The 19,806-nt window shown below is 65.3% G+C and overlaps 2 protein-coding genes across 3 annotated transcripts in view; one reads left to right on the top strand and one right to left on the bottom strand.

Annotated features, from left to right (window-relative positions):
* BRF1 (BRF1 general transcription factor IIIB subunit) overlaps positions 1-18,208 on the bottom strand; it is a 32,134-nt gene extending 13,926 nt beyond the window's left edge. For both annotated transcript variants that reach the window (XM_084896117.1, XM_084896118.1), the window contains exons 1-5: positions 17,699-18,208; positions 13,020-13,100; positions 9,160-9,333; positions 4,435-4,466; positions 3,141-3,213 (exon numbers count right to left, since the gene is read on the bottom strand). In XM_084896117.1, coding sequence (XP_084752243.1) covers positions 3,141-3,213; positions 4,435-4,466; positions 9,160-9,333; positions 13,020-13,100; positions 17,699-17,882 — 544 coding nt within the window. In that variant the 5' untranslated portion in view covers positions 17,883-18,208. The remainder of the gene's footprint in view (positions 1-3,140; positions 3,214-4,434; positions 4,467-9,159; positions 9,334-13,019; positions 13,101-17,698) is intronic.
* On the top strand, positions 5-3,119 carry BTBD6 (BTB domain containing 6). Its single transcript, XM_084896256.1, has 4 exons — positions 5-437; positions 518-608; positions 699-817; positions 894-3,119. Exons 1-4 carry the CDS (start codon positions 82-84, stop codon positions 1,924-1,926), a joined length of 1,599 nt encoding a protein of 532 aa, XP_084752382.1. The 5' UTR covers positions 5-81; the 3' UTR covers positions 1,927-3,119.
* Positions 18,209-19,806: the final 1,598 nt, after the last annotated feature.

Here is a 19,806-nt window from a genome sequence, read left to right as displayed (position 1 = left end):
GGCGGAGGCGGCGGAGGCGGCGGCGGCGGCGGCGGCGGCGGCGGCGGCGGCGGGAGGGAGCGGCCGGCTGGCGCCGGGCCCATGCTGCTGCCCCTGGCCTGTCTGCACGGCCGGGTGGCGCAGTGTCTGGCCGCGCTCCTCGTGCTGGCGGAGCCCACCCCGAGGCTGCGGCGCGGCCCCCGGACGCCCGGCGCCCCGCCCCCGCGCGCCCAGGCCCTGCCTGGGAAGATGGCCGCGGAGCTGTACGCGCCCGCCGCCGCCGCCACGGACATCGCCAACAGCAACGCCACCGCCGCCGCCGCTGCGGGCAGGAAGGGCCCGCCCAGCGCCCCGCCGCCCGCCCCGCCGCCGCCGCCCGCGCCCGCGCCGCCCGCGCCCGACAACAACAACTTGGAGAGCCCCAGCTGGCAGTCCTGCCGCCCGACCCTGCGCGAGAGGTGAGCGCCGCCCGCCCCGCGCCCCGCCCGCGCCCGCGCCCCGCCCGTGCCTCGCGCCCAGCCTGTGCCTCCCCCCGCAGGAACGCGCTCCTCTTCAACAACGAGCTCATGGCCGACGTGCACTTCGTGGTGGGGCCCCCGGGCGGGGCGCAGCGGGTGCCTGCCCACAAGGTTGGTGAGGCCCCGGCCACTTCCTGCATGTAGCTCCGGCCCTGCCCCGCGGGGTGCAAGGCCGGGCTCAGGCGGCTTCTCTCCGCACAGTACGTCCTGGCGGTCGGGAGCTCCGTCTTCTACGCCATGTTCTACGGGGACCTGGCCGAAGTCAAGCCGGAGATCCACATCCCTGACGTGGAGCCCGCCGCCTTCCTCATCATGCTCAAGTAAGGGGGCTCCTCTGGCGAGGGGGGGGTCCCGCTGCCCCAGGCGGCCTGTGACCGGCCCCGCCCCGCCCCGCAGGTACATGTACAGCGACGAGATCGACCTGGAGGCGGACACCGTGCTGGCCACGCTCTACGCCGCCAAGAAGTACATCGTGCCCGCGCTGGCCAAGGCCTGCGTGCACTTCCTGGAGACCAGCCTGGAGGCCAAGAACGCGTGCGTGCTGCTGTCGCAGAGCCGGCTGTTCGAGGAGCCTGAGCTCACCCAGCGCTGCTGGGAGGTCATTGACGCGCAGGCCGAGATGGCCTTGAGGTCCGAGGGCTTCTGTGAGATCGACTGGCAGACCCTGGAGGTCATCGTCACCCGGGAGGCCCTCAACACCAAGGAGGCGGTGGTCTTCGAGGCCGTGCTGAGCTGGGCCGAGGCCGAGTGCAAGCGGCAGGGCCTGCCCGCCACCCCGCGCAACAAGAGGCACGTGCTGGGGCCCGCCCTCTACCTGGTGCGGATCCCCACCATGACCCTGGAGGAGTTCGCCAACGGCCCCGCCCAGTCGGACATCCTGACGCTGGAGGAGACCCACAACATCTTCCTGTGGTACACGGCGGCCAACAAGCCCCCGCTCGACTTCCCGCTCACCAAGCGGCGCGGCCTGGCGCCCCAGCGCTGCCACCGCTTCCAGTCCTCGGCCTACCGCAGCAACCAGTGGCGCTACCGCGGCCGCTGCGACAGCATCCAGTTCGCGGCGGACCGGAGGGTGTTCGTGGCGGGGCTGGGCCTGTACGGGTCCAGCTCGGGGAAGGCCGAGTACAGCGTGAAGATCGAGCTCAAGCGCCTGGGCGTGGTGCTCGCCCAGAACCTGACGCGGTTCGTGTCCGACGGCTCCAGCAGCACCTTCCCCGTGTGGTTTGAGCACCCGGTGCAGGTGGAGCAGGACACCTTCTACACGGCCAGCGCCGTGCTGGACGGCAGCGAGCTCAGCTACTTCGGGCAGGAGGGCCTGACGGAGGTGCAGTGCGGCAAGGTCACCTTCCAGTTCCAGTGCTCGTCCGACAGCACCAACGGCACCGGCGTGCAGGGCGGCCAGATCCCCGAGCTCATCTTCTACGCCTGAGCGCGGGCGTGCGAGGCGCGGGGGCGTGAAGGCGCCTGTCCTCCACGGCATGCAGGCTCCGTCCTCGAACTCCTGACCTCGTGTGCGCGGCTGGCTGCAGCCAGGGGAATACACGAGAGGCTTCTACACGGCCAGAGCCGGGCTCGGAATCCAGGTGGCGGGGCCTCCACACACCTCCTGCACATTGGGGTGCTCACTAGGTGGAGGGGGTTTGGGGGCGGCGGGCAGCCCGGACCCGCCCGTGGTGCCCACGCCATGTACTTTGTGGGCGTGGCCATCCCTCCCACCCTCCTAGGCTTTGTTCTGAGTTCTAAGCTTCAGACCTTCCTCCAATCCTAAAACCCGGGAAAAGTCACATCTTTTCTGAGTTTTAATAAAGTGAGCCGCACAGTGAGGACCTGCGGGCGCTTGGCCGCCCAGCGGCGGAGAAACATGCCTGCTCTCCATGCTCACTGGTCAGGAGCAAACCGGCCCGGGGAAGCCTGTGGGCGCAGACCGGCCTCTGCCGCAGGCGGGCCTCCCCATCGGGCCGCCGGGACCAGGGCTGCAGCCAGAACGCTCTGGAAAAGGCCAGTCTTGCATGTGGTTCAGCGTCACTAGTTGCTCAGACAAAGCCCTACTCTAGGACGAACTCGGGTTCGAGGGAGTGAGGTGGGCACTCGCAGGGCCCAGGGTCCCACCCCTGAACTCCGGCAGGCAGGAACAGGGAAGCGGCCTGTCCTCCATCAGCACTCTCCCTGGGCCATGGCTTTGCTTCTGGGGAAGGTAGCATGATGGGCGGGGATGGGGGGTAAGTACAGTGACACTCAGCAGGGACGGGGCCTCTTGGGAGGAGAGGGCCTCCCCGTCCTGCAGCCCTCCAGCCTCCTGGGCATCTTCCCGGCCCTGGGGACCGTCCTCGGGGTGGTCCAGGCCAGCTCCCCCTAGAGGCCAGTGGGCGTGGGAAGAGGCCTGCCAGCAGGCAGAGCTCACTGGGCAGGGGCTGCTCGGCTGTGCCGACGTCCCGCCTGCCCAGGGCACTGGCCGCCAGGCGCTTTCCTCAGGAGGTGGGCACAGGTGCCTCGTGCTGCAGCGCCCACCCCATGCCCTGATACACCCTGTCCACTCTCGCCGGGGCTGGCTTCAGCGTTCGGTTTAAGTCGGAGTAACTCACCGCTGAGCTCCCTGTGCTCGCCCTCGCACCCCCTCGCCGTGCCAGGCGCGGCCGTGCCTACCAATGGCGGGCGCGTTGATGCAGAGCTCCCTCGCCAGCAGCAGGAACGTCTTCCCCAGCACGTACACGTTCACCTGCGGAGAGCCACGGGGCGATCGCTGGGGAACGTCTGCTTGGTCCTTCCCGATGCCCTCACTGTCCAGCCCGCCCCCACCCAAGCAGGCCCGGCGCCATGGTGCCGTGGCTCCCGCCAGAGGCTCGCTGAGCTGGCCAGGGAGTGGGCCTCGGGGAACGTGAGTAACAACAAGACGAGCGCCGAGCCCCAGGGTCCCTTCCAGTTGGGAGTCCGACTCGTTCCTCTAACGGTCAGCGGGCAGGGCCAGCTCCCAGGCGAGGCCTCAGGGCGGCTCCACCCGGGCAGCGCAGAACGTCCCCTGGGAACGCTGAGCCCGGCCCCCTGCCCGGAGCAGTCGGTCTGAGCACGTGTCCAGCCTGAACCCGCGGTCAGCACCCAGACTGGGGGGCCCTGGTTCGGCCCAGTGAGCGGCCACTTGCCCTCTCGGTCTGGACACCTAACTGGTTCCCATTTCCAAAGCTGGGAAGTGAGAAGCTACCAGAACACACCCGCCCTGCAGACAGCCCCAAGCCCTTCCCGCCGGCCTTGCTGGGCGGCTGCCGGGTGGAGAGGAAGCCAGGGCTGCTCTGGCGGCTGGTCCGCGCAGCGCTGATTCTCACCACCAGTGGGCAGCCTGCAGCAGGACTTTGGAGCCCGTGTGTGGGGGCGGCTGGGAGGAGACGGAGCACCCCCAGGCATGAGCCCCGGGGACGCTGGGTCTGGGCTAAGCTTTCCCCACGGGGTGGAATTCGTGGGGACCCCGCACCCTCCTCCTGTTTCCAATGGCTTCTCTTTCGGGGCCCTGGGTGGGCGTTCGCCATGGGACGTGCAGAACCTCGGCGCCTCAGCCCGGCACTGCCGGCCCCCAGGCGTCCGCCGGCTCCTGCTCCTCTCACTGGGCCTCGCTGCCCATCACACTGAGATGAGAGCTCCCACAGGAAGATGCTTCCTGGCACCCAGGAGGCAGATTCTCTGAACTGACGGTAAGTCAGGTTCGCGGGTGGTTTATATGTGAGTACGGTTTTCTTTAAAAGAATTGCCCTTGCCTAAGAAAGTCCCAGCTGGGTCTCTCCACCGGTTCTGAGGCTGGGCCACTGGGCCAGGACAACAGGGGACCCCCAGTCCAGTGCCCCACCAGAGAGCACACCCTCGTGTGTCCCTCACCTGTGGACCCTCCCAACTGGGCCGGGCAGCACATGCCGAGCACAGCCCCAAGGCAAAGGGACTTGGAGGGACTTACCTGGAGCAGGTCGCTGAGGTCCAGGAGCATATCTGCAGGAGGGGTCAAGGAGCACGGCGCCTGGGAAATGCATGCTCGGCGCCCGGGACCAGGGGGGACTGGCGGCGGCAGGTGAGGGAGCCTTCCAGAGGCTCCGGTGAGCCACCAGCAGGACCGTGAGAGCTCGCCCACCAGGTCCCTGCACCAGGGGGGCCCTGCCCCAGCACAGTGTGCAGCAGCGTCACTGTGTGCCTGCGACGCCAGACCGTCCCCTGCCCAGCACTGTGCTCGAGGGGCAGCTGAGGGGGGAGATGAGGAGGGGCTTGGCACGGCCCTGTCCTGGCTCTTGGCGGACAATTCAAACAACCAGAACAGGCCCTAGTTACTCAGAGCAAGGCCCAGGAACCTGCTCCACCAGCCGGCACTGACCACCAGGGGGCAGACTCAACACAGGAGCTGCGGTGATTGGCAGCGGCAGTCCTCCGGTGATGTACCCCACCAGAGAGCAGAGAGGAAGGAGCCCGATTCCAAGGTGTGCCACGCGAGAACCGCCCTCGGGACATGCAGAACCTCGGCGCCTCAGGGACCCCTTGGGGCAGTTTGCCACTCAGCTGGCTAATGAGTTTGCGGACCACTGCTAGGGGAAACACATAACATTTTAATAAAGTACCGATGTCTGTAACCTGAGGAATAACTTCTGGGTGAGGGTGATGCCTCGGCAGTGGTCGGCAAACTCATTAGCCAACAGTGCGGCAACCAGTGCCTCGGGGATGTCGGAGAGCTGGCTTCAGCTGATCCGCGCAGGCCAGGCCAAGGGACCTGCCTGCTGGAGGGACCCGCTCGCTCGCTCACTCGCAGATGACCTGCAAGCCGTGGACCGCCCCAGGTGCCACCGGAGGGGGAGGGGCCGAGGGAGGTTGGCTCCCAAGGTGTGTCTCGCCCAGCCCCAAAGCCACCCTCTAGTTCACTTCCTTCCCCTGCCCAGGAGCCATGCACCGGGTACTCGTCACAAAGTAAAGGCTAACATGTGGGCGGAAGTTGGAGCAGATGTTTCACCGAGAGAAGCAGAGCCAGCCACCCAGGAAACCGCGCATCACCTCCCGGCAAAGCGGTGCCAGCACGGTGCAGCCACGGAAAAGCCCCGCGCCAACCTGGCCACGCCTCACAGCGACCTGCCCCCCGCCATGTGGGGAGGCAGAGGCCCCGCAGGGACAGACCCGGCGCAGGAGGCCTGGATGAGCTCGCCGGCAGCAGGGGCCACCGGCGGGCGCTGAGCCCACGGCGCTGGGAACTGGCCGGACGGTGCTGCCCTTCCCCCAGATGCCCGTTTGCACGATGCACATCCGTCAGAGCTCATCCAGCCACACAGCGGAGACCCTGGCATCGCTTTGAAGCCTCAAAAGTAAAAATAAGCCAAGCAGGTGCTGGCTTATTTTTACTTTTACTGGGCTCTGAGCGCCGCTGCAGGCCTGGGAGCGGGGGCGGGGGGGGGGGGGAGCAGGGCTGCGGGGTGACAGTGGGCCAGCCTGGGCCGTGCTGGACAGCAGGGATCTTAGAAAGGAGGCTGGAAGTCAGCGTGACCGAGGTCGAGGGCGGCCGGCGCCTGGCTGTTCCCTCTGGAGCACATGTGTAAAACACAAGGCCCGCGGGCCAAATCCAGCCCGCCAGGCCTTGCAATGTGGCCCGCACCACGCTGTCATCACTGCACTCCGCTGTCAGTTTATGACATTGTCAGTTTATGACTGTTCAGTAAACCATTCGGCCCGCGATTTAGGCTGGATTTTAGATTTTGGCCCCTTCTCTGATTGAGTTCGACGCCCCTACGAGTCTGGAGGAAGCTCCTCTGAGCAGGACCGTCAGAGCCACGTGCTTCCCGACTTGCACCCTCCCCACCACCTCCCCCAGGCAACAGCCATCATGCTCTGGGCCCACCCTCTCAGGTTCCCCACTAAAGTGCGTGTGGTCTGGGTCTTGGGCGACTGACCCCTCCGCAGCCCCTCGGGGACCCCCGGCCAGGCTCGCTGGGACCGGAGGTCTCTGCCGCCCTCCGGTCGCTGCCTGCTCCGGTGGTGGCGCTGAGCGTGCCCTCGGAGCAGAGCCGCACCGTGTAGAACGATGGTGAGAGACACCCATCAGCCTCGGCCAGTCCCAAGAGGCCCGCAGACCCCCGCGATTCTGAAAGTGCCGTCCGCGCCCACCGCGCCTGGTGCCTGCCGCCTCGAGACCATCCCAGACGGACCTCACCGAGGCCCAGGCTCGCCGCACTACGGGGCAGTAACAGAGACGCCACAGGCAGCACGGAGTCAGCACAGGTTCCCCACCAGCGCACAGCGCCACCCGGGAGGCCTGACCTCCAGCTGAGCGGGGCGGGCAGGGCAGGGAGATGCAGTGAGAAAGCAGCGGCCCCTCCTCCAGCCCCAAAGGGACCCAAGGGGGAGAGCCCGGAGCACAGGAGCCTCGGGGAGGCCTGCCCGCGCCGCCGCCCTCTGCAGGGCCCTGGCGCTGGGTAAGCTTTCCTGAGGGGCACCACGCAGACGGCACCACGGCCCGGGGCCAGGGCAAGGCCCCGTGCGCCCATCCCCGCACACCTGGGGCCGGGCCTGCACACACTGCCCCAGCCCGCAGAGCTCACTCCACAGAGCACACACCGGCCCCACGGCCTGACAGGCCCCTGTGGGCAGAGCGTGCGGAGCCTGGACACAGTCGGGCTGGCACTCAGACCTAAGGCCACAGGAGGACCTGCCCCGCACGGCTCTCGTCATGTCCCCACAGGAGCATGACCCCTCAGCGCATGGCTGACAGCAGGGAGACAGGGCAGAGAGGCCCGAGGGAGGCGAGGTGTGGAAACAGCATGAAACGCGATCTCTCTCAGAGGAGGGGAGAGGACAGAGCTAGCAGATTGAACGCCATCACACACTGCTCAGGAGAGGACAGAGCTGGACCGGATCAAACCCGCCATCACACGGCTCAGGAGAGGACAGAGCTGGACCGGATCAAACCGCCATCACACGGCTCAGGAGAGGACAGAGCTGGACCGGATCAAACCGCCATCACACTGCTCAGGGGAGGGGATCGTCAGGGAGACGGGTCTGCAGAGCCGGGCCCGCAGGCCGTGCGGCGCCCGGCAGCAGCGTGGCTCCGCTGCACCCAGCGGCTGGATGCAGGGAGAGCGGGAGGGGTGGGGGACACAGGGTTTCCTGACGCTGCGAGAGCCATTTCCCGAGCTGTATCCTGACGGCAGTGGACAGCGGGAGCCCAGGAGCAGGCCGGCCGCGGCGCGGTGGGTCCCAGCCTCACACCGCCGGACGCACCGGAGGGCAGCGGCCCGGAGCCGCCTGGCGGCAGGTGCGCTTTTCCAGGCTGAGGCGCGCAGCCTCCGCGCCCAGCATCAGGCCTGTCCGTGAGCTCCCGGTCACACACGCTAACCTGGTCGGACGAGGAAACTGTCTTCTAAGCACCAACAACTTCTGAACGAGTCCAGCACCTAAGAAGTAACCATGGAAACTAGAACATATTCCGAACTGCATGGTGCACCCCAGCTGGTGTTGCCCAGTGGATAGAGCATCCGCCTATGGAATGAAGGGTCCTGGGTTCGATTCTGGTCAAGGGCACATGCCTGGGTTGTGGGCTCGATCCCCAGTGGGGAGCACGCAGGAGGCAGCCAATCAATGATTCTCTCTCATCACTGATGTTTCTCTTTCTCTCTTTCTCTCCCCCTTCCTCTCTGAAGTCAATGAAAATATATTTAAAAAACAAACAAAAAATCAAAACAACAAAACTGCACAATGCTGAACCAAAACCCACCTTTGGGAACTCATGGCCTCACACACTCACATCAGGAGAAACCAACTAGACTCATGCGTCTCAAGGACTGGGAAAACGAAAAATAAAACCCGAAGACAATCAGAGAAATCACTGAAGTGAGTACGTGTACAATCCCGTGAACAACAAAGCCAAGTGTGGTTCTGAAGACGGTGGGAGGCGGAGCCTCCGACACGGCCGGGGCCGTGGCTGCTGGCTGAGCCCCAGTGAGGCCACCACGGAGCGGGGGACAGCCACGTGCTGATGGCGCCGGCTCCGTGAGCACCAGGACAGCCACGTGCTGATGGCGTCGGCTCCGTGAGCACCAGGACAGCCACGTGCTGATGGCGCCGGCTCCGTGAGCACCAGGAGGCCCGCTGGGGGGGAGAGCCAGCGGCGACGGAGCCCTGGCACAGCTGGTGCGCCCACAGCACCGAGCCCACAGCTCGGTGCATCGCGTGGCACGTGGCCTGCCTCTCAGTGAAGCTGCTGCTGAGGAAGCAGGCGCCCGCTGGCCCCTGCAGGATAGGCCTGTCCCGGACGAGACGGGAAGAGGCCCCGCAGTCGCTGACAGCAGTCCAGGGGGACCTGCCGCAGGACGTCCACCACAGACCGGAGTCAGGACAGCCCCGCCCCGGCAGCCACCCTCTCCCCAACGCGGAGCAGCCTGTCCACGCCCGCCCGGCCACGGGCGCTCTGTGCAGCCGCCCCCCGCCGGCTCCTGCAGACAGTGGCCGCTGCCGCGTCCCGGCTGCACTCAGGCCTGTGACCGCTCGCAGAGCCCCGGAAAGCCCGGAGAGCCAGCTGCGGGCAAAGCACACCGCGCAGGTGCAGGCGGCCTGAAGTGCTCCCGACGGTGAGTGCTCCCGGTGCTTCCCGAGCACAGGCCACTGCACTACCGCGCCCCAACACCCAGAGGCGGCCCCCGAGGCGCAGGAAGGATACGCGGCGTGCCCTCGGTGCGGCACACGAGGTAGAGGCAGGCGGCGATCACGTGGGTCATCTTCCGGCCGCGGGTCAGGTGCTTGCTCACGGCCATCTTGAAGAAGTTGAAGGCCGTGTCCAGGCAGTGCTGGTTCAGCTGCAGCTGGCTCCCCAGGTGGTGGATCTGGCGCCGTCCTGGGCACAAGGCGACCACGGTTACCGCTGGGCCCCGGCCCCGAGCGCCGGCCCCGCGCCCCGCACCCGGCTGCCCTGCCCGCACGCGCTCCCTGCACGAACGCCCTGGGCACCTACGAGCCGCCACATATGCCCCACGCTGACCGGCACAGACCAGGCCCGGGGGCGTGGGCACGGGGCAGGCGAGCCCTCAGCCCCTGCGCTCAGGGCCCGCGAAGGGCCGCACAGGAACGCCCTCTCACGCCTGGCACCCCCACCTCCCTGCCATCCGGGCCGGGGCACTAGCAGAGCCCGGGGCTGGCAGCGAGGCAGCAACACCTCCACACCCCCCTCTGAGCACACAACCCCCAGGCTGCCTCCCCGCCTCCCACGAGAGGCCCTGCAGGGCCAGAGCAGAGGCCAAGGCCCTGGGGCTCGGTGACACTGCAGCGTGAAGAGCCGAGTCCTCACTGTCCTCACCATCCTCTCCGCTGGGGCCCTCCCCCCCCGCACCCCAGGCCGAGCGGTGCGCAGTGGGGCTCCGCCCGCCCCGCTTTCTCTGGGAGGGCTGTGGCCGTGGGACGCTAAGACTCTATGGTGGCCTCGGTACTGGCTCGTGGCCCCCAACACACCTGCACATGCTACTGACACTGACCAGCCCATGACCACTGCCCGGGGTGGGCACCTGGCAGTGACCGCTGCCCAAGATGGGCATCCGTAAGTGACCGCTGTCCAGGGTGGGCACCCGGGGAGCAGCCCCGAGGGACCAGCCTGGCAGCTGGGGATGAGCTGACTCTACCTGAGGGACCCAAGTGGGCACCCCATGGAGCCCCACCCCACCCTCACCACACGGCACTGCTGCCAGAGGCTGCCCGCAGCCACACAGCTCCCAGGCCCCAGTCGGGCGGGACCAGCACGGGGTCGGGGTCACCGTCCGTCCCCAGAGCTGATGGGACAGAAAGGCAGCACAGCCCACCGCCGGCTCCACCCTCCCGTCAGCGTGCCAGGCGGACGCGTGCAGCCAGCTCTGCCCCAAGGCCCGGCAACAGAGCCGCTGACGGGGCCCACGGGGCCGGCCCGCTGGGCAGATGCCGGGGACTCGAGTCCGACAAGGCAGAGAGGGGTGCCCCGAGGGGCTCACTCAGGCCGGGCTCCTCCCTCCGTCCAGCCGCCAGGCGGCTCCGACTGCAGCCTCACCAGAGCGTCGCTCCGATGGCCCGGCACCGTCAGTGAGCGAGTTCGACCCACCTGCGGGTCAGCCCCAAGGCGCCCACCGCCGCCCTCACGCCCTCCCCGAGGGGCTGTGACTCAGACGAGGGCAGCGGCACGACTGGCAGACTGAACTGTAGCTGCCGGCATGTGCCACTTACACGGGCACGGCGCTGTTAACGACACAGGTCACCGCACCGCCCGCTGTCTCGGCCCCCCGCCCCCGTCCCAACCTGCCCCTCCTGCCCCCATCCCAGCCCGGCCCCCCGGGCCCAGCCCAGCCTCCTGTCCTCGGCCCTCCTCCCAGCAGGGACAACTGGCCGCAGGCGCCTTTGAAAAGTGGACACTCTGCGTCGGCCTGCGGACTGAAAGGTCCCGGGTTCGATTCCGGGCAAGGGCATGTACCTTGGTTGTGGGCACATCCCCGGTAGGGGGTGTGCAGGAGGCAGCTGATTGATGATTCTCTCTCATCGATGTTTCTAGATCTCTATCCCTTTCTCTTCCTCTCTGTAAAAAAATCAATAAAATATATATTAAAAAAAAAAAAAAAAAGTGGACACTCTGAACACCTGGCCGGGCGGGCAGAGCACGTGCCCCTGGCAGAGCAGCTGGCGAGAGCACGTCCCCAGGCGCCAGGGCGCAGGCGCAATCTCTGAGCACCGGGGAACGCACAAGGGGACAGCACACCCGTGTTCCCCAACCTCTCTCTCGCTCTCGCATCAATTAAAAAAAACGAAAACAGCTGCCAGGCCAGGCTGAAAGGCGGACCTGAGCCAGCCCGGGGTCAGGGGCGCGCTGCGACGGACGACACCTGAGGAGCCCGTCGTACCAGTGTGACAGCGTGACAATGTGACAGCGCCCGGCCACGGGCGCCGTGGTTGAGGGTCAGCCTATGAACCAGGAGGTCACAGTCAGGGCACAGGCCCAGCTGTGGGCTCATCCCCAGTGTGGGGTGTGCAGGAGGCAGCCAATCAATGCCTCTCTCTCCCTCTCCTTTCCTCTCTCTGAAATCAATAAAAATGTATTTTTTTAAAAAAACTGACAGGAAGAAACAGAAAACATAAGTGGTCCTATTGAAATCTTATTAAAAATTGTCTTATCAACCCAGTAGTTGAGCATTGACCTACGACCAGGAGGTCACGGTTTAATTCCCAGGTGGCAGGAGGTAGTTGATGTTTCTCTCTCATCGATGTTTCTATTTCTATCCCTCTCCCTTCCTCTCTAAAATATCAATAAAAACATTAAATATATACATATGTACACCAACAAGGGATCACACCTGGACGGGGGGAAGAACACCCACGAGTCAGTAGGAGGAGGACCGTCTGTCAGCGCCAGGCAGCACCTGACCGAGCGGCGGGCTGCTGGGCGGCGGCGTGAGCACACCAGGCTCCCGGCGGGCACATGCCAGTTGGGGTGCGACCCCTGGGGGCGTGCAGGAGGCAGCCGATCTGTATTTCCATCTCAGACCCATGTTCCTCTCCCCCTCCCTTCCCCTCTCTCTAAGAACATAAAAAACGAACATCTCAAAGAACGCATACCAGCTTGTGCAGGGGACAAGGACGAGGTCACGAGGGGTGAGGAGCTCGGGCGACCACGGCAGCCACGGCTGCTCACCAGGGAAAGCACAGTGCGGCCTGGGCGGCCTGCCACCCGCCGGGAAGACGGGCCGAATGCCGCCGTGCGTGCTCGGGGCAGACAGGGGGCCCAGGACGTGCCCTCGACAGCAGGCAGGGGCACCGGGGGGCGTGCCCTGGGTCCACTCTGGCATCGATGCCCAAGGACACGGCGGGACGGCGGGCTCTCCCGCACAGGAGCCCGTCTGCCCCTGTGGGCGGGCCTGACTCCCGCTCCCCACGGCCTTCCTGTCCACACGCGACCCCGACAGAGCCCGGAAACAAACCCCGGAACCCGCTCCCAAACGAAGGGAGGACCCAGAGGCCCAGCGAGGAGGGCGGGGCGGGCGCTCAGACCCGAGGGGACGGAGACGCACCAGCTGTCCCCACCGCGGGGACGGGCACGGCTGGGCACCGGGAAGGAGCGCGGGCACCAGGCCGGCGGAGGGCTGGCGCAGCGAGACAAAGGGCATCCTTCCCGGGGCGGCAGTGGCGAGTCCCCACCCCGTGCTCCCGGAGAGGGCCCCGATGGCAGGCGAGTCCTGAACCTCGTGCCACCGAAGCGCAACTGGACTCTCAGGTCCCTGAGCTCTCAGCCACAGGCGACGGCAGCGTCTGCAGGACCACGGCCGGCTGGACCACGGCCGGCTGGACCACGGCCGGCTGGACCACGGCCGGCTGGACCACGGGCCGGCTGCCCGCCACTCAGGGCTATCACGGAGCTCGGCCAACAACCGACCGCGTGTCTGGTCTTCACAGAGACAGCACGCGGGCCTCATGCAGAGCGTCCTGATGACCGGGGTTTTTCCTGGCCGCGGGACCTGGCCCCCTTGCCTCCGCCCTCCCCCTCCCCCCTCCCCGCCCGCAGCTGGGCCCGGGTACCGTTCTGCAGCGTCTGTGCTCTTGACTCCTTTCCAAGGTTCACGTGGAAGCCTCCGCCCAGGGAAGGGGCTTTGCCGGCACCTAGAAACCAAATCACACCGTTAGCCCATCGGGGGGCGCTGCACCCACAGCCTGTCAGCACTCGCCCTGTGGCGAGGCCCAGCTGCTCTGAGGCCCTCCTGTGCGGGACCGCCCCACCCCCGCAGCCCCTCCGTGACGGTCAGAGCAGCCACACACCAGCCCCACGCCGGGGCCGGAGCCCCCGCTCCAGCCGAGCACCGGGATGGCAGGTGCACGTGGTGCAGCTGGGCTAACGGTCACCACGGCCCAGTGTCTCCCCGAGGAGCAGGGCCAGGGGTGCCCTCGCCCTCCGCTGGGATCTTTTCCCACAAAGGCCGCTCGCTCCGTCACCTGACCAGGGAGTCACCTGACCAGGGAGTCACAGGTGGGCCTGTGTTCCCAGCAGCCTGAACGGACGGGAAGGGCACAACCCTCACCCCACCCCTCACGGCCATGGCCTTCCACCGGCCACCTCCCTGCCCACAGGCTCAGGCTGAGATGCCGCACCAGTGTGTGTGTGTGTGTGTGTGTGTGTGTGTGTTTAGGGGGGAGGGGATGGGCTCAGCGTTATGTTCAGTGCGATCTCCCAGGCTCAGCTCCTCCATCTGCAGCTCCCCAACCTGGTTCCACCCCACATCCAAGGCCCAGAGAGGGACGCTCTAGGCTTCTGACCAAATGCCACCTGTGCTAGCCTTACCTCCCACCCCCTCCCTCACCCTCCGCCCCCTCCCTCACCCTCCGCCCCCCTCCCTACGTCCCCACCCCTCTCCCTAACCCTCCACCCTGCGGGGCCTGCTTCCTGCTTCTGTGCCCCCTACTCTCCTGCTGCCTGCCCGTCCCCTTTCTGGGCTGCTCTGGCTCCTAAGTCCTGCTCCTCCTGCACACGCACACACGTGCACACGCACACACGTGCACACACACACACACAAGCACATACAGACGTGCGTACAGGCCTGCACACACGCATACAGGTGTGCACACAGTGCTCTCTGCATGGCGCATGGCCTCAGTGCATCACCGGCCCCCAGGAGAACCGGCTCTCCCTGCCTCACCCTCATGAGTAGGTCTGTGGCAGCTGCGGGGGGGGGGGGGGGGGGGGGGGGGGGGGCCTGCCTGCGGAACCAACCTGTATCTATTACTCAACAAGCAGCGCCCTGATTGGTTACAACAGATACGCCTGGAGAACACGCTGGTCCTCTCGCCCTCAGACGCTCAGATAGATGCCCTCTCCCTGCCCTCACTTCACAGTCATTCCTAGAGCAGCTCCAACAGCTGGAGGGCACAAGCCCAGGCCGGGGCTCGGCGCCCCCTTGTGGGCAGCAGGGGAGGGACGGCGTTTCCTCTGGGCTCCCAGAGCTGGGCCTCTGAGCACAGGGCCCACAGCAGCAACACCCCCACCCCCCCACCCCCAAGAACGAGAGAGGCAGGGCCTGAGCACCCGGAGAGCCCCGCACAGCACCCCTGCTTCTCCTGCACCCCGACTGACCGTGAGGGCGGGAGGCACCCAGGGGCCCACAGTGCACGGACACGGACAGACGACAGACGGCGGTGAGCAGTGAGCGCCCCGCGGTGGCCCCAGCCAGCCCGGTGGCGGAGCGAGCTCTGGGGGGCCTGTGTGTGGCTGTGGGGGACGCGGCCCCCGTCTGGCAGCCCTCAGCCGGGAGCTCGGCGGGGCCACAGGCTGGCCAGCTCGGGGCCCAGGCCCTGCTCCGACGCAGCCACCAGCCAGCTGGGCCGGGAGCCCCCATGGGTGGGCACATGCCGGGGGGCAGGGGCGGGGGGGGCAGCACCCTTTCCCATCCACTGGGGGGTCACCCTCACAGCCTGTGGGCTTCACGATCACACCCGGACACTGCTAGGCCTTGGGGACCCCGTGGCTGTGGAAACCACGGCAGGCTTCCAGGAAGAGGGGACCCCGGGGAAGCACGGCTGTCCCGAGGCCCTCAGCCTGACGGCCCGGCACACGGAGGGCCCGGCACACGGAGGGCCCGGCACACGGAGGGCCCGGCACACGGAGGGCCCGGCACACGGAGGGCACGGCACACGGAGGGCCCGGCACACGGAGGGCACGGCACACGGAGGGCCCGGCACACGGAGTGCCCATCATACGGAGTGCACACGGAGGGCCCGGCACACGGAGGGCCAGGCACACGGAGGGCACGGCACACGGAGGGCCCGGCACACGGAGGGCCCGGCACACGGAGGGCCCGGCGGCGGGAGAGAGAGCACCCAGACACCAGAGCCAGGCAAGGGACGCACTGCAGACCCGGGGGGGGGGGGGGGGCGAGAGGGAACAGTGCCGGCAACTCCACCTGCGGAGACTCAGACCAGGGGGCCAGGCCCCAACCCCACCCCCACCCCATGGCGGCGACCGCCCTGCCCTCAGCTGGGACCACCGCGGGAGAAACGGACTCCGCAGCTGGAAGCCTGACAGGAGCCTCCCCCCAACAGCCCAGCAAAAGCACCCAATGCCACCGCCTCCTCCGGACAGAGCGGGCCCTCCCCCAGCGCACCCCCAGGCACTGCTCACAACCAGAGCACCACAGGGCCCACAGAGCGATGCTCCACATGAACATAAACATAAAACCCTCAACAGGGTCAGCAAATCCAGCCCAGCCGTGAGGCTCAGGAGGTCAGGGTTCGATTCTCCGTGAGGGCCCATGCCCAGGTTGCAGGCTCGATCCCCAGTGGGGGGTGTGCAGGAGGCAGCCAATCAGTGATGTTTCTCTCTCATCATTGATGTTTCTCTCTCTGAAAGTCAATAAGACTTAATTAAATGTACATATTAGCCAATCTATCCAGCAACTCATACACAGAATGATACCCCATGACCATGTGCATTTACCCCAGAAAACCATGACTATATCAGTTGATAACAGGAAAACAGGAAAATTATCTGAAAAAATTCAACACCCACTCATGATAAACTCTCAGCAAATCAGAAGAAGGTCCTCAACTTTACAAATAAAGAGCACTGTCCCAAAACGCCGAGGTTTAGGGTTCGATCCCTGGTCAGGGCACATACAAGAATCCACCAATGAATGCATAAATAAGTGGAACAACAGACCCGAGGCAGGCCCAGGAAGGAGAGTCCTGCAGCACAGGGCCCTGGCCCCCGGCCCCCCTGCGAGGAGCCTTGCCCACCCCACACCGCCAGGAAGGAAACGGAAGCGGCCACAGGTCTCAATGCGGAACCAGCAGACACGTGTGGGAAGAAAAACACAGCGGCCCGTGCAGAAATGTCCAACCTGGGACAGAAAAAAAATTAGACTGCAGAAAAAACGTCCAACTCTTAGCCAGGCCGGGGTGGCTCAGCGGTTGAGCTTCCACCTAAGCATCCAGAGGTCACCGGCTGACTCCCTGCCAGGGTTGCAGGCTCCATCCCCGGTGTGGGGCGCTGCAGCAGCCAATCAAGGCAGCTGACCCAGGCTTCTCTCTCAAATCAACAAAGAAGAAAGTTTAAACTTTTAGTCAGAATGTTAACATTCTGCTTTGCAAATCACATAGTCAACAAGGGATTTAAAAAAAAAAGGTCTTTACATATTCTACTTCCAAGGTCTGCAAACTCATCTGTTAACAGAGCCAAATACCAACAGTACAATTTAAATCACTTTGGAGAGCTGAAACCGGTTTGGCTCAGTGGATAGAGCGTCGGTCTGCGGACTGAAAGGTTCCCGGTTCGATTCCGGTCAAGGGCATGTACTTTGGTTTCGGGTAAGGGATGTGCAGGAGGCAACTGATTGATGTTTCTAACTCTCTATCCCTCTCTTTTCCCCTCTATTAAAAAAAAATCAATAAAACATATTTTTAAAAAAGATTCCTTTGGAGAGCCAAATTTTTTAAACGTAAACTTTTTCTAACGCCACTTCTTCAAAACAGACTCAACCAGGCCGTGGTATTTTGTGGAAGAGCCACACTCAAGGGGCCAAAGCGCCGCATGTGGCTCGCGAGCCGCAGTTTGCCGACCTTGAAAGTAAACTATGTAAAGACCGTTCAAAAGCTCAACAGCAACAAAACCAACAAGAATACAGAGAGCGAGCCGGGGCCGGACAGACAGGGTGGGGGGCTGCGGGGCATCACGTGCACGCGCCCCTTCAACACGGAGCACCCGGGGCGGCGGCCACGGCTCGCCGGTGGTCGGTCGGTCCGTGGGAACGGAGCCGAGCAGCTCGCTGTCCCGCGACCCCGTCCCTGGGAACCGCCGCGGGAGGGGGAGCGCCGTCCCCACAGGAGCCCCCACGGGCTGTCCGCACCCCGTTCGCAGCCCCCAAACGGGAGGGCGCCCGGCTGCGCTTTCTGCGACCAGCGGCGGCCAGACCTGAGGGGACGGTGGCCGGACCCGACGGGACGCTGCCCAGCCAGACCCAGCGCTGGCAGCGCCCCCTGCTGGGCGAACCTCCGAGGCACCGGCCGGGAACCGACGCCTCCCCGAGAGGGCGAACCTCCTGTCCCGTCCCGGACACCACAGCGTGGCCGCGCGGCGGTGTCGGGGCGGACGCGCCACTGCCCCCAGCCCGCAGCCGCCGCACGTCGCCCCGCCCCCCGGCCTGGAAGTTCCGTTACGACCCCCAGATCCGTCCGCAGAGCTCGCGGCTCCCCCCGCCCCGGCCCGGACCTACCGTCCAGCGACACGAACTGGCCCACGGCCGACGAGCCGCCGCCGCTGTTCTCCACGAACTGCACCTCGGACACGATGATGTTGTCCTCGAGCACCGAGCCGCAGCCGGTGCACACGGCGTCGCCGCGCGCCGCATCCAGCTCGATGTCGGTGCCGCCGCAGCCGCGGCACACACGGCCCGTCATGCCGGCGGCTCCGCGGGCCCGGCCCGCCGCTCCGGCCGCCTGGCCCGCCGCTCCCGCCGCTCCCGCCGCCCGGTCCGCCGCTCCGTCCGCCCCGCCGCCGCTGCGCCCGCGCCCAGACTCTCGCGAGGCTTCTTCCGCCGCCGCGCCCGCCGATTCGCAGCGGCAGATTCGTCGCGCCGTCAGCAACGGCCGCGCCTGGCGGACGGAGACGGGCTCTGGGCCCGCGACGGACACACGACGACTCGAACCCGCGACCCCGGAACCCTAGCGCGGCCACCGGCCAACACAGTGAACTAGCAGGCCTCGCGCCGCGCGACGGCTTCGGAAGGAGGGGCGGGGCCTGGGTGTGAGCGCGGCCTGTGACTGGACGGGGGTCTGGAGGCGGGGTTAGGGGCGGGGCTAGAGTGGTGGGCGGGGCCTGAAACAGTGGGCGAGCCGTTAGTGGTGAGCGCGGCCCGTGATTGGACCGGGAGCAGTGGGGCGGGGTCAGGGGCGGGACCAAAGTGGTGGGCGGGCCCGGACGGGCTTGGGGAAGCAGAGCATCTGTGCTGGCCCGGCGGGCGCGCGGCTCTCCCGCTCCGGGAGCTACTCCTGTGGCGTCCCTGCACCCCCGTGCGACCCGGTCCCTGTCGTCGGTCCCCACAGGACTCCCGCCACCTGCGGTCACCCGTGACAGTTACATTTCGTGTCCCCCCCACCCACGCTCGCCATTCTCAGTGGTCCCATCACCCTTGACGGTTCTGGAAATAACCCTAAAAAGAAATGTGCAGCAGAAACCATTTTGGCTCAATGGATAGAGCGTCAGCCTGCGGACTGAAGGGTCCTGGGTTCGATTCCGGTCAAGGCATGTACCTTGGTTGCGGGCACATCCCAAGTAGGAGGTGTGCAAGAGGCAGCTGGTCGGTGTTTCTCTCTCATCGACGTTTCTAACTCTCTGTCCCTCTCAATTCCTCTCCGTGTAAAATCAATAAAATATATTTAGAAGAAAAAAGAGAGAAATGTGCGAGATTGCATTTTTTTTTTTTAATTTTGAGTCTTAACTATAGGAGCTGACGGGAGCTGAAACTAAATCAGAAAACTGGCCGAGTTGTAAAGACGGGAACTCTCCACCCACGATTCAGCCGTAAAGTCGATTGAATCCCCATCATAGGACAAGGAGATTTTCAGATAACGTGCTGAGCTGACCCTCAAGGCAACACACAAGAACATTCTAAAAGACGACGGAGGCCTGGCTGGTGTGGCTCAGTGGTTAAACCCACGAACCAGGAGATCATGGCTCGATTCTCGGCCAATGGCACCTGCCAGGGTTGCAGGCTCCATCCCCAGTAGGGGATGTGCAAGAGGCAGCCGATTGGTGATTGTCATCATTGATGTTTCTATCTCTCCCTCCCTCTCTCTGAAATCAGTGAAAACATATTGAATGAGTAAGTAAATAAATAAGGAAATCAAGGAGAGCACCTCACTGGGTGGCCCTGTAGCAGTGCAGGCAGCGAGTTGTGGGGAGCAGAGAACCACGCTGGAGGGGAGGGGAGGTTGGAAGGGGCTGGGGGCCACAGAAGTCCGCAGTGCCAGGAGGTGCCATCGAGTGTGGGGGCTGGACCAGCATCCCCCCGAGGGTGGCGTGGTCAAGCTCCCGGCTGCCTTGGGAGAGGGGGCGCGCTCTCGGACAGAGCTGGAGGCTGGCGGTCAATGTCTTGGGCACTTTAAAGACTCTCTTGCTTCCATTACTTCATTGCATCATTTTTATTGCACTTTGAAGAAAATGTACCTTTTTTTCTCTGGATGCTTTTTTTTTTAAGTACTTTATTGGTTTTTTTTACAGAGAGGAAGGGAGAGTTAGAAACATCAATGAGAGAGAAACATGGATCAGCTGCCTCCTGCCCGCAATCAGGGTATAAGCCCTTGACCGGAATCAAACATTGGG

This window comes from Pipistrellus hanaki (genome assembly GCF_964339955.1).
Source record: "Pipistrellus hanaki genome assembly, chromosome: 1".
Lineage (NCBI taxonomy): Eukaryota > Metazoa > Chordata > Mammalia > Chiroptera > Vespertilionidae > Pipistrellus > Pipistrellus hanaki.
Note: the sequence above shows the minus strand (reverse complement) of the source record. Positions and strands in the feature narration are given on the sequence as shown.